Source organism: Cricetulus griseus, assembly GCF_003668045.3.
Source record: "Cricetulus griseus strain 17A/GY chromosome 1 unlocalized genomic scaffold, alternate assembly CriGri-PICRH-1.0 chr1_1, whole genome shotgun sequence".
Lineage (NCBI taxonomy): Eukaryota > Metazoa > Chordata > Mammalia > Rodentia > Cricetidae > Cricetulus > Cricetulus griseus.
Window position 1 is genome coordinate 251,125,377 of NW_023276807.1, and position 22,803 is coordinate 251,148,179.

Sequence of the window (22,803 nt, forward strand, 5' to 3'; positions counted from 1 at the left end):
TCCAAATGATCATAGAAATAAGGATACCTTGAACTCCCCATCTGCCTCTCTCCACCTCTCAAGAGCTCAGCTTCTGGGTGTTTACCCCCATGCCTTTTTTCAAAACACTGTGTGTGTGTGTGTGTGTGTGTGTGTGTGTGTGTGTGTGTGTGCACGCATGTTTTGTTCTTTTGTTTCCTTGTTTTTCCAGAAAGTGTTCCTCTGTGTAGCTCTGGTTGTCTTGGAACTATCTGTAGGTCAGGCTGCCCTTGAACTCAGAGATCTGCCTGTCTCTGCCTCCAAGTACACCACCACTCCCACCTTCACAACACTGTTTTAAATGATTAAAACAAAGCAACAAAGTCTTATCATAAAAGTTATGCAGGAAGGAAGTCCTGCTGGCTACATAGCCACAGATAACCTGGAACTCACTCTGTAAACCAGATGCCTTGCATTCTTGATTCTTCTGCCTCAGTCTTTCAAGTAGTGGAACTGTAGATATGTGCTGTTTGCATGGCTTCAAAATCCATTACTTGTGCTTTTTTTCCACCTTGGTAGGTGCATGTTTATAAAACATCTGTTTTTCCATTGCTGATAGGAGTGCAAACTTGTACAGCTGTTGTGGAAATCAGTATGGTGATTCTCAGAAAATTAAAAATCAACCTACCTCAAGACCCTGCGATACCATTTTTGGGCATATACCCAAAGGAGGCGCACTCCCACTACAAGGACATTTGCTCAACTATGTTCATAGCAACATTATTCGTAATAGCCAGAACTTGGAAGCAACCTTGATGCCCCTCAGCTGAAGAATGGATAAAGAAACTGTGGTACATTTACACAATGGAGTACTACTCAGTGGTAAGAAACAATGACATCCTGAAATTTGCAGGCTAATAGAACTAGAAAAAAACATCCTGAGTGAGGTAACCCAGACCCAGAAAGACAAATATGATATGTACTTACTCATAAGTGGATACCAGACATAAAGCAAAAGATACCCAGCCTACAATCCACAACCCCAAAGAAGCTGGAGCCCTCTTCCAGAAACAGACAGAAGCAGATGCAGAAATCCACTAACCATTAGGCCTAGCTCCTGGAGTACAAAGTGAGGGAGGAGGGATGATATGAACAAAGGAGTCGAGACCATGATGGGGAAACCCACAGAATCCACTGTCCCGAACTAGTGAGAGATCACTGACTCAGGTCTGACAAATGGGGACCTGCATAAGACTGAACTAGATGCCTTTAATATAGGTGACAAGGGTGCAGCTGGGACCATATATGAGGCCACTGGCAGTGGGTCCAAGACCTAACTCTAATGCACAAACTGACTTAGTGGAGCCCATTCTACATAGAGAGATACTTTGCCCAGCCTAGACACAGGGGTGGGGGTTGGGGGTGGGTTGGGGTGGGGGGTGGAGAGGTGCTTTGGTCCTGCCTTAATGAGATGATGAGACAGACTCAGTAGACTTCCTAGGGGAGGTCTTACCCTCTCTGAGGAGCAGATGGGAGATGGGGTAGGGGTAAGCGAGGGGAGTGGGGCCGGAGAAGGGAGGGGGAACTGGGATTGGAATGTAAAAAATAAATTGTAAATTTTTAAAAAATCCTTAAAAAATAATAAAACATCCGTTTCTCATTTCCCTCTCCTTTAAACCTCTCTTCCTATGTCAAGGATTTTTTTTCCCCTCTTCCCTCTTTTATTTTCCTAAAAAATATTTTTTAATTATTTCAAATTACGAGTGTGTGCATACAGGAACCTGCGTGCACGTGCTCGCGCGCGCGCGCGCACACACACACACACACACACACACACACATACACACACACTGGTACACATGTCTGTGGAGATGAGAGGCATTAAATTCCCTGGAGATGGAGTTACGAGTGGTGGTGTGCCACCTGACATGGTGCTTGCAACCAAACTCCAGTCTTCTGCAAGAGCAGTCTGTGCTCTTAAGCACTGAGACACCTCTCTGCAACAGCATACCAAATGACGTGATTAGTGGCATGCTCACTAAATGTGGTGTACTAGATTTATGACCTATGAATGTGTGTGTGTGTGCTACTGTCCTATTGTTGGATACCTAAGTTAAATTTCCATATAACTGTATGTTTATAGTATATCTTTCCTAGATGGAGTGGTATCTATCTTTGTTTTAGATGGGGTCTTGCTGTGTCACTCTGGATGAGCTCAGGCTGAATTTGTACCTATTCTCCTGGCTCTGCCTCTGGGTGCTGGGATTCCAGCAGTGTACCACCAGGCCTGGCTTATCTTCTTAAGGTCATTCGAATTCTCTGCCTTCTTCATATGTGACAGACTGTCCTTCCGGAAAGGTGGCCACACTTCCAGGACCACAGCAGCACAAGGCGTTGTGGCATTAGCCCGGCCCTGTCTCTACACATGTCATGGATGAATCAATGTCTACAGGGATGTTTCCCCGTGAGCCATGCACAGACCATGGAGTATCCCTGGCTGCACCCCACAACCTGGTGCCATTACTGCTTTCGTCACAGCATGGCCAGCAATTGGCTCATTGTGATGCTGATGAGGTAGCATCCCTGATGTTCTAAAAGATTGTTTGGTGTAAGTGCTTCAGGGCAGGAATTGCCTCTTCCTCTTTCCTATCATATTTTCAGTCAGAATTCAAATACTGTACAGTTGAAGCTGCAGTATGTCTGGACTATAACTTGGTCTAAAGGCATTCATATTTGTCATTTTCATCTGCTTAGTATATTAACAAGGTGGAAAAAAGCAATCCCAGTCCCTCCAAAAGGTAAATCTCTATTTTTTAAAAAGTACTACTAGTGTTTGAAAAGTAGGGTGGCTAAATTGCACTATGTCAGTGTACACTAAGAGCCTTGCAGAATATCATGGAGAATGCATTGAAATCCAAAATTAAATAAAATGTATTCCTTATGAACAAGGGACAGGAGACAGTGCACAATCAGGATATTAAATTGTTTTCTATTATACAAAAATTAAATCTTTAAAATATTTTAATTACACATCTGTCATCACACAAAAAAGAAAGAACATCTATTCTCCTATCTGAACCTCTCAAATCAAAATAACTTGCATTTTGTCTAATCTTAATGGCAACTTCTAGTTACTGTGTTACTGTCTCAGTAACTTTTTTAAATGTGTGGCTCCAAGCAGTAATGAAAAACTAAAAAGATTAAAGATATGAAGTGGTCTAGAGGACAAAATATCTTCTGTGTTTCCACTGATCCCGATTCTGACAGGGATACCTGGTGAACATAAAAGTTACTTTTAATTAAATAATCTTACCCTAGGGCACCATGTGCTCACTTATCAGGAGTTAGTTTTGCTCTTTCTTGGGCATTTTTTGTGGTCTGGTACCACTTGGTAACTCAGCACCGACTGTATGGAAAGGGGCCGTCCTGTGGATGTTCTCCTGGTGAAAGTGAGATCTGGGTGACTCCCTGTGATCAATGAACACCGGACTAGAGACGTTTCTCATGTTGTGTGTTCTTGTGAATACTGCCCTGCAGAGAGCTCCTCACTTTCTCATCTGGCTCAGAAGCTGTTTATCTATTTTTTCCACAGCCTCTTGCTAGCCCCCGCCCCCGTAGCTGGATGCCGGCTCAGCCCCCACACATTCAGGCGTATTTATTCCCGTAAAGATAGTGACACTTGGGGTTTATTCTAAGACTAAATCCTCACTGCCCAGTGACTAAGGACCGAAGCATGCACACTGCCCCTGTGCCTACCCTCTTAGCCAGCCTGGCTACTCCTCATTTTTCTTTCTTTCCCTCAGAATCTCCCGTTTTGGCACACTTCAGTTCACACGCTACTGCCAGGCCACTAATTGATTTCTGAAACCTGACATTTGTTTTTTGTTTTCTCCCATCTTCCCTAATGGTACAGGACTACTCAGCAGGGAGGAATGCAAAGAACTAGAAAGTTCAAAGTAATTGAGGATCTGTCCATTCACACTGGCTGGCTGCAAGCCAGCCTAGAACCTGGAAAATCTGAAAAATATTTATCAAGTTTTAACCCTTCTTTGGAAGCTGATAGGGCAAGTTGTGAGCAGTCCTGTTTGTCTTGGTTAAACATGTTTTCTGTATGTTTAGAGCAGCACGGCACATACCTTAGAAGGGGATTACATTCCAATTTCTGTACTATTGTACATGGCTAAACTAGTTATTTTCTGTGAGATTGCATAGCTGAGGATTTGAGAGAAACCATTACTTACTTAAAAGTGGCAGCCCGGTTTCCTGAATCTTTATGCCAGAAATGAAATTTAAATAACTGCTGTCATATTTGAGCAAAAAGTAGATATCAAGTATTTTAAAAACTGTAAATGCTTCAGCTATATGAACCAGGCCATAGACAGGATCACACATACATTCTTTTTAAAAAGTGGGAAAATAAAAAGTGACAAGGCTATAAAAATATGTTCTTAAGAGCTTGTCAAATACTTTTGTGGGCTTTTGTTTTGCTGCAATGGAAAGCCTTGTAAGCGGGGAAGATGTTAAGATGCTATGTGAAATTTAGAAGGATTTCCAGTAAAACGAATGGGTCTTATTGAAATAAAAAGTCACGGCCCACTGAAACGCTGGTGGAAAAAAAAAAAAAGAAAAATCTAGATATGTTTAAAAGCAAAGTAAAATAAAGATAAATCCCAAGACGTAGTACCTTTAAATTGGATTAAACTTAAAGGGTAAAAGAGAAGAAGCATTCTATTAAGAGCTGTCAATTCCACATTGGTGGCTTGATCATATTATGAGCATTAAGTAATTAAAAGTCTTCCAAAGATCATCTGATTTGAAAAAGTTAAATCCAACACCAATTCTATGACCTGTCCCTGAGCTATTTGATGTCATGATTGTGTTTAACAACAGAGAAAACTGAGGCCAGGTTTTTAAAGATGAAGGCTGACCATATGAGGTGGTTCACTTAGAGACATAGGTGCAAAGACACTTATTAATAACACTCTGGTATCATGAAAGCAGTCATCACCCATCCTCTGAAAGCGGCAACCACAACTATAAAAATGAATCATTACTAACAGGAAGGAAAAGGGAGAAAAGAAATTGAGTTCACAGTATGATTTTATCTTTGCTTTAAAAAAAATGCACGTGATACTTTCTGTGCACGTTCATTTACCTGTATATTGGAAAGGAGACTCCTACCTGTGATACTCTTGGCGGTGCTTTTTTCCTTAAGAACTTTTTAATCGATGCTTCACTGTGAAATGGCCAGTGTGCTCTCTGTAGGTAATATGTGCTGTCAACATATGTACATAGGTTGAAATATTACAGATATTTTTGTCCCAGCTTATTATTCTGGCTTCACAATAAGCCACATGAAAGTCATGTACAAGAACACTAAGGATTAAGGAACGTTGTTTCCTTCGGAGATTGCTGGCAAAATTTTAAAATTAAAAAACACCCACCCTCCGTTAAAACAACCTAGTAAATGGGTAGTAATATACTTGACTGTTAGGTTCCTACCGATTTGGATTGGCAGTTTTCAGAGCTGTTGAGTATCTGTAAATGTTTGTGGCTTTAGTTCCCGTTTCGTAGGAAATGGTGCCACCGTATTAGGTAGATGGGCTATGTGTCTCATCTGAAAATATTAAACTCCATCCCCCCCGCCCCGAGACTACAGTGGTAGCAAAAATAAGCCAGAGATGTAATGTGTATTTAAATACCCAGTTGAGCTGGCTGTTGGTTCTTAAATTAGATTCCATGCTCCGGCTAGAATCAACATGGTTTAAATATTAAAAACTTCATAATTCATAAGGCCAACCCCACCTCTTCCTCACGTACAGCGACGGAAGGTAGAAATATCTGTGAAAACTTGTAGCTACTTAAATACCGTAGGGGGAAATATGCCTAGGTTGGTATGCAAGGACTTGAAAAAATGCTTGACATTACGCTTTTAGCCAGGCCATAAGGGATCTGCTAAGGGATAGATAGATCACTGCTGAAAACACAGAAATGAGAGCTGCTTTTACATTTGTTACCGAACCGCCCCTTGTTTTCCTCCAAAGTACATTTTGTATACTTAAAAATACACACTCATTGGACAAGACTGGGAACCTCAGCTCCCCCACCTTCTGTCTTCAGCTTTCGACTTTCAGGTCCTTGCACAACACCTAAGACGTGCGATACTTTTTTTTTTTCCACTCTAATCCTGGCAGAGAACAGTTCGGAGAGATCTCCCTTCGCGTCTCCACCCTGATCCCCCTCTTCCTAGATTCCACCCGCTGTCTCTTTCCCTCCGCCCTGAGCTCCGCGGGCCCAATCTGTCAGAGAAGTTGTGTACAAACTGCGCCCCTGCTCTGCGCGCGAAGCTCATGGCCCGCGAGGGGTGCGGTCGGCCCGTCGGAGGCGGGACCTCGTGGGACTTCCTTTCCATTGGCTAGCCGCTGGCCCTGGGGCCTTGCTATTGGCCACGACGCTGCCAGTCGGGTGAGCTGGTCCTGCCTCCCTGGAGTTGGGTGAAATAGAGGCGGGCGTCAAGTGTCAGTAGTCGCGGGGCAGGTACGCGCGCTTGCAGCTTGCTTGGTGGAGCTCGGAGGTGGCGGGAGAGGGTTCCGGCGAGCGCTGGGGCGGGGCGGGAGAAAGTGGCGGCTGGAGGACCTCGGCGGTGACGCGTGGCCGAGCCCAGGAGTCCCGATCTACGTGCCCGCCTTCGTGAGCCGCTGGCCGCCGGCCTAGGGGTCCCCCCCGCAGCCGCCCCGCGCCGAGTCCGCAGTCCGGCGCCAGCCCGGGCGAGGTGGGAATCGCGATCACCCGGTGATCCACGCCCGTAGACCCCCCGACCGCCCATGGCCACGCGGGTGCTGACCATGGGCGCCCGCCTGGGACCCGTGTCCCAGCCACCGGCCACACAGGACGAGCCGGTGTTCGCGCAGCTCAAGCCGGTGCTGGGCGCTGCGAACCCGGCCCGCGACGCGGCGCTCTTCCCCGGCGACGATCTCAAACACGCGCACCACCACCCGCCTGCGCAGCCCGCGCCGCCGCCGGCCGCCGGCCCGCGGCTGCCCTCGGAGGAGCTGGTCCAGGTAAGCAGAGCGGCCGGCCTCCCTCCCCCGGCTCGGGCGTGTCCCGCCACTGCGAGGCGCGGGCGACAGGGGCCGCTCCAGGCTGGGACGCGCGGGAGCCGGTGCCCGGGTGGGCAGCCCCGCCCTGCGCTTCCAGACGGGGCGCCGGGGAGTGGATGGGGGAGCGGAGGGCCCGGGGCATCGCCCACCCCGATCTGCCCAGAGGAGGCTGAACACAGCCGCGCGCTCACGCGCACCTTGTCTGTTTTCTTGCGTGGGAATGAAAGCTTATATCCACGCTCAACTTAAATTGCGTCACCTTGACCACTCTCTCCGGATGGTCCTGGCCTAGGAAGTCCACCTGCCTGCGTCCTTCGGGGATGTGGAAATTGCAGATGGAGTCCTGGGGTTCCATACCCCTGTAGCTCACCCTAGAATGGGCTGTAAGGCCCCGTTTGGGAAACTAGGGTCAGAAGATCTAAGGTTGTATTAGAACACTGCTTTTTTCCTAAAAAAGGAACACGCGTACAAAAAGGCCACGGGTGTTGTTTTCTTCATGTGCGCGTAAATTTCCTCCCGGAGTCGCGTTGAAAGCTGGCAGTTGGCTTTTACACTTGCCCAGCAGCCGAATTAGAGCAAGCGCCTGTTTCTTTCGCCCACGCACGGGAGTCATATAGCCCAAGAAAAAAAAAAAAAAAACTTCCCGGGACTTTTAGCTACTCCCAAAGAAAAAAAAAATTGGAAACAGACCCACATGCAAACAGCTGGAAGAGCTAAAATCAGAAACCACTAACCGCCGCGGGAGCGCAGTGCACGAAAGGGTTTAGTTTGGTTTATTTCAAGAGGCTTGGTTTAATAGCCTCTTGCCGTATTGTGTATTTGCACCCAGCACCTACTTCGCGGGGTCTGCCAGTGTCGTCGTGCTTTGAGAGGACAGTGGCATTTGTCAGATGTGACTCACATGGCCAGAGCATGAATCTTTATTTTTAAGTCGTGCATATCCGGGAAATCCCGTCCGTCGTCGTCCACAACCAGATCTTAATGATCTGAGGTCCGAGATGAAATTCTTTTGAAATTTAGGAGCAAAAATAGGACTCCTGTTTACCAACTGAGGTGCAGTGGTTTCTTATTCTGTGAACTATTTCATTTAGTTGGGTTTTGTCCTTTTTCTGAGCTGCTCTTCAATGTCAAGAGGAATTGAGAGGAAAAATTAAGCTTTTATATGTTGGGAGAGAATTGCTGGGAAGACAGGCAGGTCGGAAGCTGCATTGTCTATTTCTTAAACAATCAGGGCCTGGGGGATACTTGGTTGTTTCACTTTGGCAGTTTTCTCTCGGGAGATAGCAGTAGGGTGAGGGATGACTGCGCTTTTTACAGAGGAAGGGGGAATGTAGCATTGGCCCACGGAGAGGACATGATAAATGTTTTGCTGATGAGTGTGCTGGCAATCGAGCAGCCTCTCCCCACCCACGGGCGTCCTAGCACCAGTCTACCAAGGGAATGATTTTCTCCTTGATAATTAAAGATCTGTTTTAGATAGGGAAATGAATAGGAACATTTCATTATTACATTAACCAATTACCGAATCTGCTGGTTAAAATCAACATTTACATCAAGCGTTGAACCTGTAATTGTTTTGTTTTAGCGGATACAAGGGTTTGCTTCAAACATTGGATTTTTTTTTTTTTTTTTTTTTGTTAATCAAAAGGCACTGAAATGGCCAGAGAACATTTCATGTTAGGCCTGAGATACCTAACTCTACCCACATAAATATTATTTTTTTAAGGTTTGCAAAGGTTTTAGTTTTCAAATGAAACATGTTAAATGTAATGGGTATGAACAGAAGTGGGGCAGTTTGGGTCATACTCTGATACTGTACTTAGATTGCAGAATTATCTTTCTTGGGGTGAGACTTGATTGCGTTGGAAAGGAAGATGTTTTGTCCTTGCCCCCACCCCCTTGCCTCTTTCACTTTTGTCTGCCGATGATTTGGGGAGTGATTTTACTAAAGACATGCCATACAGACTTTTGGTTAACCAATAATTACACAATTGACAAAATAAAACTCTGTGTTTATAAGCAGCTCTAGGAGCTGGCCCCCGTACCCATACTAGTGTTGTGAGTTTTTAGTTAGTCCTGTTTGTTTATCCTACCTGAGTGAATTGGTAGACTCATTGTGTATTTGTATCTCTTCTTTTTTAGACAAGATGTGAAATGGAGAAGTATCTGACACCTCAGCTTCCTCCAGTTCCAATTGTTTCAGAGCATAAGAAGTATAGACGAGACAGTGCCTCAGTGGTAGACCAGTTCTTCACTGACAGTGAAGGCTTACCTTACAGTATCAACATGAACGTCTTCCTCCCCGACATCACCCACCTGAGAACTGGCCTCTACAAATCCCAGAGACCATGCGTTACACAGATCAAGACAGAGCCTGTTGCCATTTTCAGCCACCAGAGCGAGACGACCGCCCCTCCTCCAGCCCCTACCCAGGCCCTCCCTGAGTTCAACAGTATATTCAGCTCCCATCAGAACACAGCTCCAGAGGTGAACAATATCTTCATCAAACAAGAACTTCCTACGCCAGATCTTCATCTCTCTGTCCCTTCCCAGCAGGGCCACCTGTACCAGCTATTGAATACACCGGATCTAGACATGCCTAGTTCTACAAACCAGACAGCAATAATGGACACCCTTAACATATCCATGTCTGCCGCCATGGCGGGCCTTAACACACACACCTCTGCTGTTCCGCAGACTGCAATGAAACAGTTCCAGGGCATGCCCCCTTGCACATACACCATGCCAAGTCAGTTTCTTCCACAGCAGGCCACTTACTTTCCCCCATCGCCACCGAGCTCAGAGCCTGGAAGTCCCGATAGACAAGCTGAGATGCTCCAGAATTTAACTCCACCTCCATCGTATGCTGCTACAATTGCTTCTAAACTGGCAATTAGCAATCCGAATTTACCTGCCACTCTGCCAGTTAGTTCACCAAGCATCCAACCTGTCAGATACAATAGAAGGAGTAACCCCGATCTGGAGAAACGGCGCATCCACTACTGCGATTACCCTGGTATGTATGTGGTCTGTGTGCTTGAAGAGTCAGTAGTGTTTTACGTTGCGTGTGCGCACTGTTTTCAACCTTAGGCATGAAAATATATAGCAAGGGTGTATTTGACAGTAAGAAGTAAATCACCTAGTTTCTCTTAGTAGTCTGTTTCTGCATTTTGTCCAGGTGTGTAATTAGATACTAGTCCAGTGCTTGTTTTATGTATTGAAAAAATTGGCCAGTCAGACATGATGGCTCATGCCTTTAATCCCAGCAGTGAGGCTGAGGCAGGAAGATTACACTTTAAATCTAGCCTGGGCTACGTAGCGTGATCCTGCCTCTTAAATAACAATTTCCAAACACATTTTTAAAGGCTAGGCCATTCTAGAGACTTAGTTAACTTAAGATTTCTCAATCTTTAGTAGTAAATAAAACTTGAATTTCACATTTGGGAGGCAGAGGAGGTCGGATCTATGTAAGTTCGAGGACAGGCTCCGAACCTCCACAGAGAAACCTTGTCTTGAATAAAGCACAGCAAAAAGTTGTAAAGTCTCCTGGAGATTAAATAGGGTTGGAGACAGTCATGTGGTGATGAAGTTCAGGGGTAGGTACCTCTTGGAAACTAGAAGGCTGTTTACAGGACAGATTTAAACCAAAAAACGGTTCCTTTAGTGTGCGCTCATTCTTGAATGAGATACGTGACCCAAAATATAATTTGACAGTAATAAATATATGTTCAAGTTGCTGGCGTAAGCGAGTTTATGTTTAATATAGGGCATAATTTATTGACTATGGTGCATGATGTGGCGTGCTAAAAGAAAAAAACAAAGTAGGGGTATAGAAAATTATAGTCATCTTGGGTAATGACTTAGCTCTGTCATCTCTACATCCAGTAAGTTAAAAAATATATGTATTAGCTATCAAGTCACTGAAGCACATGTTAGAGTAAAAAAAGTACCTACTGGAATAGAATTACAAATTTTCCATTTGTTGCTTGACTGGATTACCCATATTCTTTGCTCTCAACGTGATACATAGGTGGGATCACCTGCACCTTCTAATAAGGTCGAGGGGAGAGGGCACCTTGAAACTGCTTAGCCAAATCTTCCAATATTGCATCTAGCACAAGAGATTTCGTCTTTAAAGCCAGATTTAAAACACCGGATCATCAAATGTAAAGATTTCAAAAGGCCCTGGAAATGACAAGCTGTTCTTCCTCTGCTCCTTTCTTTTAGGTTGCACAAAAGTTTATACAAAGTCGTCTCATTTAAAAGCTCACCTGAGGACTCATACAGGTAGGTAATTTTCTTGTTAATTCTGTGAGTTGTGTAAATAGTATAAGTGGCATTCATCCTTTTAAAAGCCAGCACATGTTTGATCTCTTCTTTCTTCTGTCAACTTTTATTTTTTAATGGCCTACCTTTTCAGCAAGGGCTTGCCTCGAAACTGGGTTCCCCCAAGAAAGCTTGTTTCCAGGAGAGAGTCCCCTCGGTGAGACCTTGCCCTGTCACCTCACAGAGAATTAATGACCCCCCAAACGTAAACAGCAGTGTTTACTAATGGATTTTAAAACTTAAATGACAATGCTTATTCCTGTCTTGAAAGAAGGGGAAAAAAATTCTTGGTAAATCATTTTGCTTTAATAAAGCCCTTTTAACCTAAAAACTTCCACTTACCATGCTAAGCGCTAGTGCTTAACACTGGTGGCTTCAAATATTTGTGTTTAGCATAGTTGCTGTGTCTGAAAAGTAGACCTAAAATCTGCAGGGTGGTCAGAATGAAGGGCAATAGTTTAGACATCACTCCACACCCAACCTCAGCCCTTGATAGGTTTGAGTCCCCATCTTTAGTCCGTTTCCCTTGCATCCTCACTTGAAGCCTACGTTTAAGTTTTATCTCTAATTTTATAATGATTGATTTGTTTTGTTAGATTCACAGCAATCCTTTGTAGGATCTATTAATTTTGAAACCTACCAAAACCACATTTCACATGAAATTTGGTAGCATGCTTTATTAAAGGGCTTCACATACCCATATTTTCAAGTGTCTGGATAATGTTACTAGTGTAATTTCCTTTCAAAATTTTTAAAAAAAGAAGCCCTGAAGGAAAAACAGATAAAAGTGACTGCATTTTTTCCTCAAATACACCTTCCTTACCTAAAGTTCAAAGAATAAGTTTGCTAATAAAAGCAGTGACCTAGCAAAATGTATTATTCCATCATTGCTATGGAAACCAAAGTATTCAGCAGTTCCTTTGAATGGGTTGTTGGATTAGTGTGAGGACTTGAATCTCCCCAGGCTAGATGTTACTATGGAAATTGAGTTTTGATAAATGAAGTAGTTATCTCTAACTGCTGCATTAAAAAGTAAAAGCCTTTGAACAAAGGTCGTCGACGAACCAGAGCCCTGAAAGAGAGTGGTTGCAGACATTTTGTATGTGTGTTAGGAAGTAGTGCTTGATATTCAAACGCTAAACACTTAGTAAAATCCAAATGGTACCGGCAACAATGCGGCAGATTCCAGGGCTTTCCCAGAAAGGGCTATCTCTTGCATTCTGTGATAGAATGGATTGTTTGGGCCTGAGGCTTTTTTTTTTTTTTTTGCAGGCAATCACAAACAGAATAGTCCAGCCTATAATAAAGTCCAATCTTAAATTTCCAAAATACAGTCAATACGTACAGAAGTACTAAAAATAAAAAAAATTAATAAATAAAAAAATACTGAAATAGCCATTTTCCGTACTAGTGTTTGGGGAACACTGAACTTGGGTTTTGGAACATTTAAGCTATTGCTTTTTTTCCCTCCCCCCCCTCCTCTCTCCCTTCTGTATCCTTTCCCCTCATCAGAAGTCCTTGAAACCAGAGATAGGAAGGAGGGAATGCATTTTCCAGGTTAAAGTCCCATAATAAAAGAAGTGTGCAATTGCATATAACGATGTAATCAACTGCTTATTGCGGGGATGTCGTCAGGCCATATCTAAATAGCCTTTCCACCCGTCGGGGTTTACTGCTCTGAATGCTTGTACCGGGATCCTGGAACTTGACCTGCTGCTGGCAAAGAAACTGAATAGTGGGTAGTCTGAACAATGCCTGTGTTAATAAAAAAGCAAACTAAGACAGAGGATCGGATCTAGGCCTAGTTAGGGTCCCATGCAGTGACCTTTTCACTTGATTATAAATATTGTGGCCTTAAACATCTAATAAGTAAGACCATGTAATGTAGTTTGATGAAGTTTTGTTTGATAGTCTTTCAAATGCCTTAGGGAGGGTTTGTAACAGACTCGCTCATCTGGCTAAACCCGTTCTTAGGTAATCACAGCATGAGGCTTTCTCCTCAATTCTAGTTTGTAGACAATGCCTCTTAAAATTACCTGCTTGCTACCATTGTCTCCTCCCTCTGCTCCTGCTCCGAGTGTAGGGAAGCCAGCAGATGCCTGGGTGTGCTTTCTTTTTCTTTTTCCTTCTAATGCCCAGGTAGAGCAGTTTTTTGTTGTTTTGTTTTGCTTTTTCTGAATAACAGTATCTCTGATTGAATAGCTTTGTCTTGTTTTTCTTTCTGTCCCATTTCCTCCCACCTCGAAAACTTGTTTGGGGACTTTAAAAACTATATGGCAGTGTGCTGTGTATTTGACAAAACAAGAGAAATGTTTTTCTAATGGTTGCTGGCAGAATGTGAAGCAGTCCAACATTTCTGTGGAAAGTAATTGTAGTTGCTTTTAAATGTCGAGTTGCCATATGTCTCAACGGATTTAAGCAATTAAAACAACCTTTGACTGTGTTCTGTCTAATGGGCTTATTTCTGGGGTTCCAGGTAGGGAGTGACTCTCTAACTTGGGTCACAGATGACTCTAACCAAATAGCCTGTCCACTGCACAGCTCATTCTTGTCAACTGGGACAAGAGTAAAATGCCAGTCTGCTTTTTGAGTGACAAGTATCATAGCAATCAAGTTTTCTAAGTTCATGGACTGGGATTTCTATACAGAAAAAGCCTACAAGAACTTAAAGCTCTTCTGTGTATGGTCAGACAAAATCCCTGAGACTTTACTCTCTGTTCGGCACACTTGTGGGCTCATATAATCATCCCTCATGTGGGTGAGTGGGTGCTTGTGAATGTTATTTGTGATACATGTGAACACATTAATATGCTTCTGTTTAGAAATAGTTAGGGCTGCTTCTAGGCAACAGTGTCAATAAGTGGTCTATTCCCAAATCAAAATATTTGTACTTTTAATAGCATTTGAAAGAACATTTCATTGAAATTCTTATGCCTTGTGATGTTTACAAGGGAGGGTACACATTGCCATCATTCTAAAATTTCTTCTGACTGCTTTTTAAAAAGTGTATAATTCTGCCCTCAATAACTCACCATGATTGAGAAACTGTCTTCTGTAAACAGCTATAGTTTCTGTGTTCATAAGCTTAATGCTGTCTTTAAAAGACAGAACTTTCTGCATTGTTACTCTACCTTAGCAAGGAGCTACACCCCAGACTCCTTCCCAGAATTCCATTATGAAGATGTAGATCACTTTTCAGCCTTGGCTTACTGCAGCAAGGTAGAATTAGCAGTTGTATTAACAATCTGGGAGCAGCACCCAAGTCTGGGCACAGCTCTGCTGGCCAGGGGATGAAAAAGAACGGGGGCAGTTAGAAAGAAACTCTCCTACAAGCCGACTTCAAGATCTGCTGATGCCGATGGGGGTAGCCGGCCCCCTAGGTGGGGGGCAAATCCCCTCCTTGTCTCTTAACCTGCTATGGGAACCAAATTGATCTAGTGACATTTGTTTATAAGATGTTTCCATGTGTACTTTTAAGTACATAATTTTGGTTTCTGCCTTGGTTTCTAAGTTTGATCAGGGGACTAAGGGTCCTACATACATACATGGAGCCATGTCTTTGTTGGTAACTCATTTTCCATCATCTATATCAATCATATCAGACATAGTTTTGATAATGTTGACATCTGAGATGTTTTTTATTACAGGCATTGTTTTTCCCATCAAAAAGGACATTAGACTTCTCTATGGAAAGGGTGTGAAAGGCTTGAAAAGAGAACCAGGAAGGGTTTCATGTCAGGTCATGATGGAGGTCACACGTTTGGATCTAGACTAGATGGATATTAGATTTGTAACTGTCATATCAGAATATAATTGCACAAGGGAAATATTTTGTAGATAGAGCATCTAGTGATTTTCACATATTTAAAACAGCACATTGAAAAACATTAATCTTTGGTGACAAGCATTAGTATTCTTCCAGTGTTTTATTTCACTTTTAGCTTTGAAATTCATTTTTTACGTTGACTTTCAGGCTTTTTTAAACAGTGGCTTCTGAGATTGTTGGTTTAGACCCCTGGAAAGGTATTTATGAGCATGAATGCTTAGAAACAGTTTCTTTTTAATGACTCACTGGGAAGGGACAAGTTCTCTCATCTGAAAAACATTGACATAGGAACGTGATCAAACATTGTTTCTGGGTATACAGCTTATCAAAGGTTAGGAAGTATAATTTAATCCAGCAGACATTTTTGACTGGTTTTGTGAAGAATCCAAAGAACTAATCTCATTTTACCCTTTAGTTTTTAAGCTAGTGGGAGGAGACAGTTCCTACGCAGATGAAATACAATTGTTGAAACTGAGATAGAAGCAGTCAGCCTCGTGATGGAGGAATGCAGAGAGCGGTATTTAAAAATATATATTTTAATTACCCAGGAATTTTCCTTTGCTGGGTATTTTTAGTTCTACCTGATGGCCTACATCTTTTCTGGTGAAAGATTAGAAACAAGTCACGCCCTACTTGAGGGGAAGTGACTCTTGTTTGCCTGTGTAATTCATATTCATGGATATCTAACAAGTCTGATTAAACACGAGGAACTGTTTAGAGGCACAAAGTGGCTACCTTTTGTTTGTTTGTTTTGTTTTTCCTAAAAAACATCTGCAAAGAATGAATTTCCCTTTGGCTACTTCATAAAGAGGCAGGGAGACTGCTGGGCAGGGTAGCCAGGTGAAGCTCTGTGTGGAGGAAAGGGCATCACGCTCTTGAGAGAATGGGAACATCTCACTGACATGTTAGGTGTTTGTCTGTCTGTCTGAAGTTACAGTCCAAAGTGAGTCTTTGTCCAGAGCTTTGAGAATGGGTGCTTCATTTCAGCTGTTAGTGCTTGCTGATGCTAGTCAAATGTAGCAGCAAAGCACCCACTCCACCTGTGCGTCAGCCCCCACAACAAGGTCACCCTCTGTTCTACTTTGCTTTAGCAGATGAGTGCTGTCTGGACCCTAATAAGGTCCCTTGGTGCTTGTGACCAGCACTGTGGCCTTTCAGAACTTCGGGGACTATATTCAATTACCCCAGTGGTCTCAAGCCTCACACCAGCCTTCCACCTTCCCTCAACTTCATTATGAAAATAATTAAATTAAATAATTGCTCAGACTTGGGTTTAAACATTGTTTTGGGGAGAGGCGGTAGAGGAGGAATGCAAAACCAAGGGTTAGTCAGGAACACAAAATACAGTCCGCCACTAACACACTCAACAACTCAAGTGCATGCGATCCCAGGGACTGAACCCGCCACCCTGTGCATGAAAAACAGTTTGTACCACTGAGGCACGTCCCTAGCCCCAGTCAAAGTCAGCTTGTGTGGTGAGGATACAGAATGCCATGGCCACTCATGGTCTGTCAGGGTTTTTTCTAGAGGGAGGGAGTAGAAGGAATTTGATTTAGAGAAATGGAATGGATTGAGAAACGTGATCAAGAGGGGCTTCCATAATATCCTTTATATTAGTTTCCTCAGATTGGCCATTGCTGACACCTAGGAGAGATTGCTACAAATCCTAATGAAGTCTTTTCATGGAAAAGTACTGCCATAGTTGTATATTAAGAAAAGAAAAAGTCAATGAGCCCAAATCACTACTATTACTTCTATCAGATATGTAAATACAATTTTTCCACAATTCCTTCCCCTTTTGGTTTTCCGAGACAGGGTTTCTCTGTGTAGCTTTGGAGCCTATCCTGCCTTTGTAGACCAGGCTGGCTTCGAACTCACAGAGATCATCTGCCTCTGCCTCACGAGTGTATTTTCCCCTTTTGGTTATTCAGAAGCAAATGTGGTGAGTCTGATTCAGAAGTGAAGACCCTAAGTCTGTGATGGAAAGGAGAATGGCTATTGGTTGGGGGCCAAATCTTCTTTCAAGCTAGGCATTTAGTGCAGGTGGTGTCCCCTTGAATTAACATTGATTGCAGTTCTGGTGGTTTGGGGCTTTATCTGTATTAGACTGTCTTTTCATCATTGAGAAGGAAAACTTAGAAATTTACTGTAGTAAACCTTAGAGTTCCCTCACTTCCTTTGTTACAACAGTCTATGTAGAACTTTCTAGAAAAGGACCTTGGTATTCGATTATTGAATGTGTTCAACAGCAGAGAAACCTCCCATTCTATTGTAGGTACAGAAACCTTTTTTTTTTCTTCCCCCAAGACAGGGTTTCCCTGGTCTTGGCTGTTCTGGAACTCCATCTATAGACCAGGCTGGCCTTGAACTCACATAGATCCACTTGCCTGTGCCTCCCGGGTGCTGGGATTAAAGGCGTGCACCATCACTTCCCATTGAGAAGTCATTTCTAAAGTGTGTTTATCAGAGAAAAATAGATAATATTGCTTCTTATCGTGGATGTTTTTGAATAGTTTGCAAGACAAGCATTCTTGAACCCAGTGAAAGGAACCTCGATAAAGTTTCATCTGGAGGTTGCCAGTGCCAGTACCGAACAGTTGTGGGTCCCCTGAAAGATGAGGTTCTGTAAGGGGCCTCAGAGTACCCTGCACCTCACACAGTCTTGGCTTTAAGGAACTCTGTGAGTCCATTAGTTATCCCAGTCCCTTCCTTCATGGGAGACTGTAGAATGTGAGTAAATTTGAATAATATGTATTCATTCCTTGAATCGTTCAAAGAGTGTAATAGTATTTGCTAATGGAAGATTTAAGTGGGGCATTAAAGAAAGTGGCAGGCCAGGATTCTTAATGTGGAGCCAACTGATCAGCTTCTAACTTATGGAGTTGCTCTGCAAGTTGAAGGAGAGAATTCCCTAGCTCCAGAGCAGGCTTCTGGAGGCCCCGATCAAGCCTTGTCTCTTCCTGGTAGTTGTTTCTGCTGAGGTTGTTAGACACTATGCTAGTAGCTTTATCAGCCTGGGGCATATGCGTGTTTAACTTGGACATCTTTTTCAGAGATTAGGGGTTCTTTGGCCATCCCCATAGCTTTAAGGCAGAGAAGAAAGTACACCCCGAGATAAAACACATACAACATTGCCACTGTTCTCACTTTGCCTTTCCATAGTTGGACGCTAGCAGCAGGAGGACTTAGAAATCCAGTGGATGTTGAAAGAGCTTAACTAAGTATTTCACATTGGTGGTATTGGAAAGAGATTCTTTAAAAATCCAATTACTTTGGAAAGCTCTATCCTGTTGAAATACAACTTGGAGGAAGTCAGTTTACTTTCCCAGAAGTACTGACCGTAGTGTTTCTGGCTGAGGAAGAAAGGCTCAAGTCAGCTGCTAGGCCAGAAATGGGGTACCAGCTTCCTCTTCGATGTTTTCCTTGAACAGTGTTGACACTTGAACAAATCCCATAGAAAGTGCCCCAAGTGGGGGATAGTTGTCCTTGCTTTTATAGTAAGCCTTGGCCCTGGTGACTGCTCTTGTAGACACTGCTGGTATTCTTGGCTGAATAGGCTATAGATGAACATAAATGGAGAGCAAAACCCCAAATGTTTTAGGAACTTTAATGGCTACTGTGTGTCAACCAATCAGTAAAGTCAATTTTACAAAATATTGCTGCAGTTTATGGCTTTGAAGCCAATAAAAACAGTGAACAAAAAGAGTCCAGTGTCCCCTGCTTCTAAAGTAAACTCTGAAAGCTTAGGTCTCTGTATGTAATTATTAAATTCAAAAGGCTTGAATGATCCTTCTTAAACTGGGACTCCTGAGGAAGTTTTTTTTCCCCTTGATTTAAACATCAGAATGGGACCTCTCCCCCACGGAATGGCAGGAAAGCCATGCTTGTTACTAGAATTTATTTTCACCACACATTTCTGTGTGAAGTTCTTTCTTCTGTTAGATTGACATCTGTGACCCGGATAGTTACAGTTCCCACTAGCATTAAAATCTTTCTGTGAATCCATCATTGTGTGTGAATGTAAATGGAAGAGAAATGACTTTTTTGTTACTTAAAAGCCATAATGTTAGTGTAACTTTCTAGATGGAGTACATACTTTTAAACCAAAAAGAGGGTTAGTCATAGGTATGTTTTACATCAGACGCAGAAGATAGGGGAGCAAGGGAAAGGCTAGATTGAGTATCCTGTAAGTGAATGTGCGATGTCAGGGGACCAGCTTCATGTGATCCATTCTGGCCTCTGCTGCTTTGTCCCCTGAGACTTTAGGGTCAGAATAGTGATTGGGACAGTGAAGGGGTACATTGGCCACAAGCTGTGGAAGCTGCAGTTAGTGTGGACATTGACAGTCAGCTGAGCAATACAAGGCTTCGGGTGGATGACACTGCTAAGTTAGACAAGAAGGGTTGTGGAGTTGCTGGCGAAAGTCCTCTAAGTTTCTTCCCTTTCAGCCCAAACTGGCCCTTTGTTAGCAACTTTTCTGCCTCCGGGAAAATTATTTGGGGAAACAAGTAATAATAAATGAAGTCTGTCATGACAAGGTTACTACTCAAAGGCTTGAAATTTAGAGTTTTGTATAGGAAGATGCTTTATCTTAAATGGGATTGATTCTAACACAGCAAATTAAAATTGTATCCTAAATATTAAGCAGTTTGGGAACTTGAGGACTGGCAAATTTGGGAGAAATATTAGGAACCATACAAATTGCACTGTGGGATTATCAGCAGCAGATCCTGGTTTACTTAAAGAATGTATTAACTATCAAATGCAAAAATGTTTACATAAAGCAATGATGTTTTAAGTGTTTTCTGGTTTGGGAAATGTGTGTGCTAGTGTGAATATAAAGATGTGGAATGAGAAGACTAGTGTGTCAGCACTCTCCTGTAATCCAAGCACTTGGGAGGTGGAGAGGCAGAAACTTCAGGAGTTCAAGGTTATCCCCACCTAACCAATTTGAGACCTATTTGGGTTACATGAGACATGACTACAACAGAAACGGGATCCCCAGCCTATTGTGTCCTGGGCTCTATGCTGGGAACCTAGTTCAGATAAAACCAGGAGCAGGGTTAGGCCAAACAGTGATGGTATATGAGCTTCTTGGTGAAGGCCTGGTCTGAGCAGCTAGCTCCCTCACTGGCGTTAGCCATCATGCTTACAGTAATCAAGGTTTGATTATGGAGAATCCTTATTTGTAAGATAAGATGACATCATCCAAAGGCATATACCCACTTTAAGGATTTATTGGTTTAGGATTGCCCCATATAGGGGACACTCGGCCTTCTCTTGACCTTCATCTCAGTGTGTATCCCTAGCTGGCTTGAAACTTGCTATGTAGACCGAGCTGGCCTCGAGTAATGGGAAAGGTGCTGCGAGGTGACCCACACGAAGCCGATTCTCCAGCATTTGAAAGAGACTGTCCTTTTCTTGAGGATTACGGGTGACACCCATCCTCCAATGGAAGGACTCAGATACGCTGAGGCTGAGGAGCTCCCAGTGGGGTTCAGAGTGTGCTGTGGGCTCTGCCCTTGGTCTTGCAGCAGACTGTCACCTCACCTTGTGTCTCTTCTTGTCGCAGGTGAGAAGCCCTACAAGTGCAACTGGGAGGGCTGCGACTGGAGGTTTGCTCGGTCGGACGAGCTGACTCGCCACTACAGGAAGCACACGGGTGCCAAGCCGTTCCAGTGCGGGGTGTGCAACCGCAGCTTCTCCCGATCCGACCACCTGGCGCTGCACATGAAGCGCCACCAGAGCTGAGCCCTGCGCCGACCGCCCGACGCCTCGCAGTCCGCTCTGCCACCCTTTAAACCGCTGACCTAACTTCATATAAAAAAGAAAAAAAAAAAAGAGAACTGGAAATGTATATTTTGTATATTTGAGGCCACAGGGAATACATTGTATTAATACCAAAGTGTTTGGTTATTTTGAGAACCTGGAACTTGCTGTCATGCTCATCGCTGGCTCTTTTCCAGCACACTTCATCTCCAGACAGGCAGCGGCATCTCAGCGTGGGGAACCGGTGGGGGTGCACGGGGTGCGTATGCTGTTTCTATGCAGACTGCACACGCCATCATTTGTGACATTGTTTAGTATAAACAAACCAGTTGGCAGGCACCCGGACAGACTGTCAAGATTTTACTTGACGTGGACTTGTTTTTTTTTTTCTCTCAAGATTAGATTATTTCCATAGAGGAGGTACACAGTGTACCTGGCAATTCACAAATAGCCATTGAACAAATGTGTTTTGTTTTGTTTTTTATATGAGTTGCCTATATTTGCTATTACAAAATTTTGTAAATATGCAAATCAGCTTTATAGGTTTATTACAACTTTTTAAGGATTGCTTGGGGGAATCATACTTCTTTTGAAAATAACTATTAATACATATGAAGTTAGGATTTGTGGTTGATACCTCTCTAAAAAAGTTACCAAATCCATTTCTTTGGGGGAGGGAATAATCATTCAAATGAATAAAATGCAAATTTCACTCTCTGATTGAAATAAGATTGTTTATTTTAAATACGAAAGATTTTTTTATATGAATTTAAACTGAAGAGTTTAAAGATAGTTACAAGACACAGACATTAAAGGTCTTCTAAGTTAAACAGTATCACTTGTGAAAGACGGCTGTGGCTGTCACTTGTGTCCTCGTTGAATTTAAGACTCTGTTTGCACTTGTGGAAACGCTGAGTTTCTGGTGCAGTTTTCTTGGACTGGGGATGTTTGCTCATGCCATATTGTTGGCTAAATGACAATTTATGTGGATTTTTGCATGTAATAACCAGTGAGACACAGTAATTTTATTATTGAAATTACAGTGCAGTGTAGTTAATCTGTTAATGCTGACTCGGTGTCTGCCTTTAATATCAGTGACATGTTGAAAGCTTACCAATATGCAATATCATAGGAATGTGACTGACGCTGTTAACCAAAGGGCAGAAATCATAAGCAAAATGCCAAAAGCGGTCTTAATTAAAAATTTAATTTTTGTTTTTAAGATATTGTTTATCATTATTTATTTTGTGGTAATATAGTAAGTTTTTTTAGAAAACAATTTTCATAACTTGATAAATTATAGTTTTGTTTGTTAGAAAAGTTGCTTCAATGTGTAAATAGGTGACAGTGTAAATAGTTTTGTAAGAGGCTTCAAGATGTTTATACGTGGACACCTACTTCAAAAGCGTAAACCGGCTGCTGTTTGGCTTCTTTGTCCCTTATTTTTGTATTGTGGTCATTTCCTATGCAAATATCGGAGCAAACAGCTGTAAAGTTGTAGAATTTTTTGAGAGAATGAGATGTTTATATATTAACAACAATTTTTTTTTTGAAAATAAAAAGTGCCTAAAAGATTTACATGGTGCCTTCTTTCCCTTCTATAGCAGTTAATGAGCATAGTATGATCTAAAGGTCTGCTCAGGGAGGTTAATTAAAAGACTCTCAGGCAGACTTCGAGAAAGTACAGTGACCTGGATCCCAATTGGTTGCCTGCCTGGGATGTAGAAGTGCCTGTCTATAATCCCAGCCTCTGGGGTAGTGGAATTCAAGGACATTGTGGAATCTTGTCTGAAAAAAATAAAATAAAAACACATTGAATCATAC

At 42.8% G+C, this 22,803-nt stretch overlaps 1 protein-coding gene across 3 annotated transcripts; it reads left to right on the forward strand.

Moving 5' to 3' along the window:
* Positions 1–6,477: 6,477 nt before the first annotated feature.
* Klf5 (Kruppel like factor 5) lies at positions 6,478–22,557 on the forward strand. Of its 3 annotated transcripts, none has more exons than XM_035452730.1 (4): positions 6,478–6,495; positions 9,201–10,074; positions 11,286–11,345; positions 20,783–22,557. In XM_035452730.1, the coding sequence occupies exons 2-4, from the start codon at positions 9,213–9,215 to the stop codon at positions 20,959–20,961; spliced, it is 1,101 nt and encodes a 366-aa protein (XP_035308621.1). In that variant the 5' UTR covers positions 6,478–6,495; positions 9,201–9,212; the 3' UTR covers positions 20,962–22,557. The 3 variants fall into 3 exon arrangements, with proteins under 3 accessions (XP_035308621.1, XP_027249804.1, XP_027249805.1); XM_027394003.2 differs by lacking the exon at positions 6,478–6,495 and adding an exon at positions 6,502–7,019; XM_027394004.2 differs by lacking the exon at positions 6,478–6,495 and adding an exon at positions 7,961–8,111.
* Positions 22,558–22,803: the final 246 nt, after the last annotated feature.

Coding starts and splice junctions, on each gene's coding strand:
- Klf5 (XM_027394003.2), top strand. CDS start 6,783: ATGGCCACGCGGGTGCTGACCATGGGCGCCCGCCTGGGACCCGTGTCC. Junction 7,020..9,200: donor CCTCGGAGGAGCTGGTCCAG/GTAAGCAGAGCG, acceptor CTTCTTTTTTAG/ACAAGATGTGAAATGGAGAA. Junction 10,075..11,285: donor CCACTACTGCGATTACCCTG/GTATGTATGTGG, acceptor CCTTTCTTTTAG/GTTGCACAAAAGTTTATACA.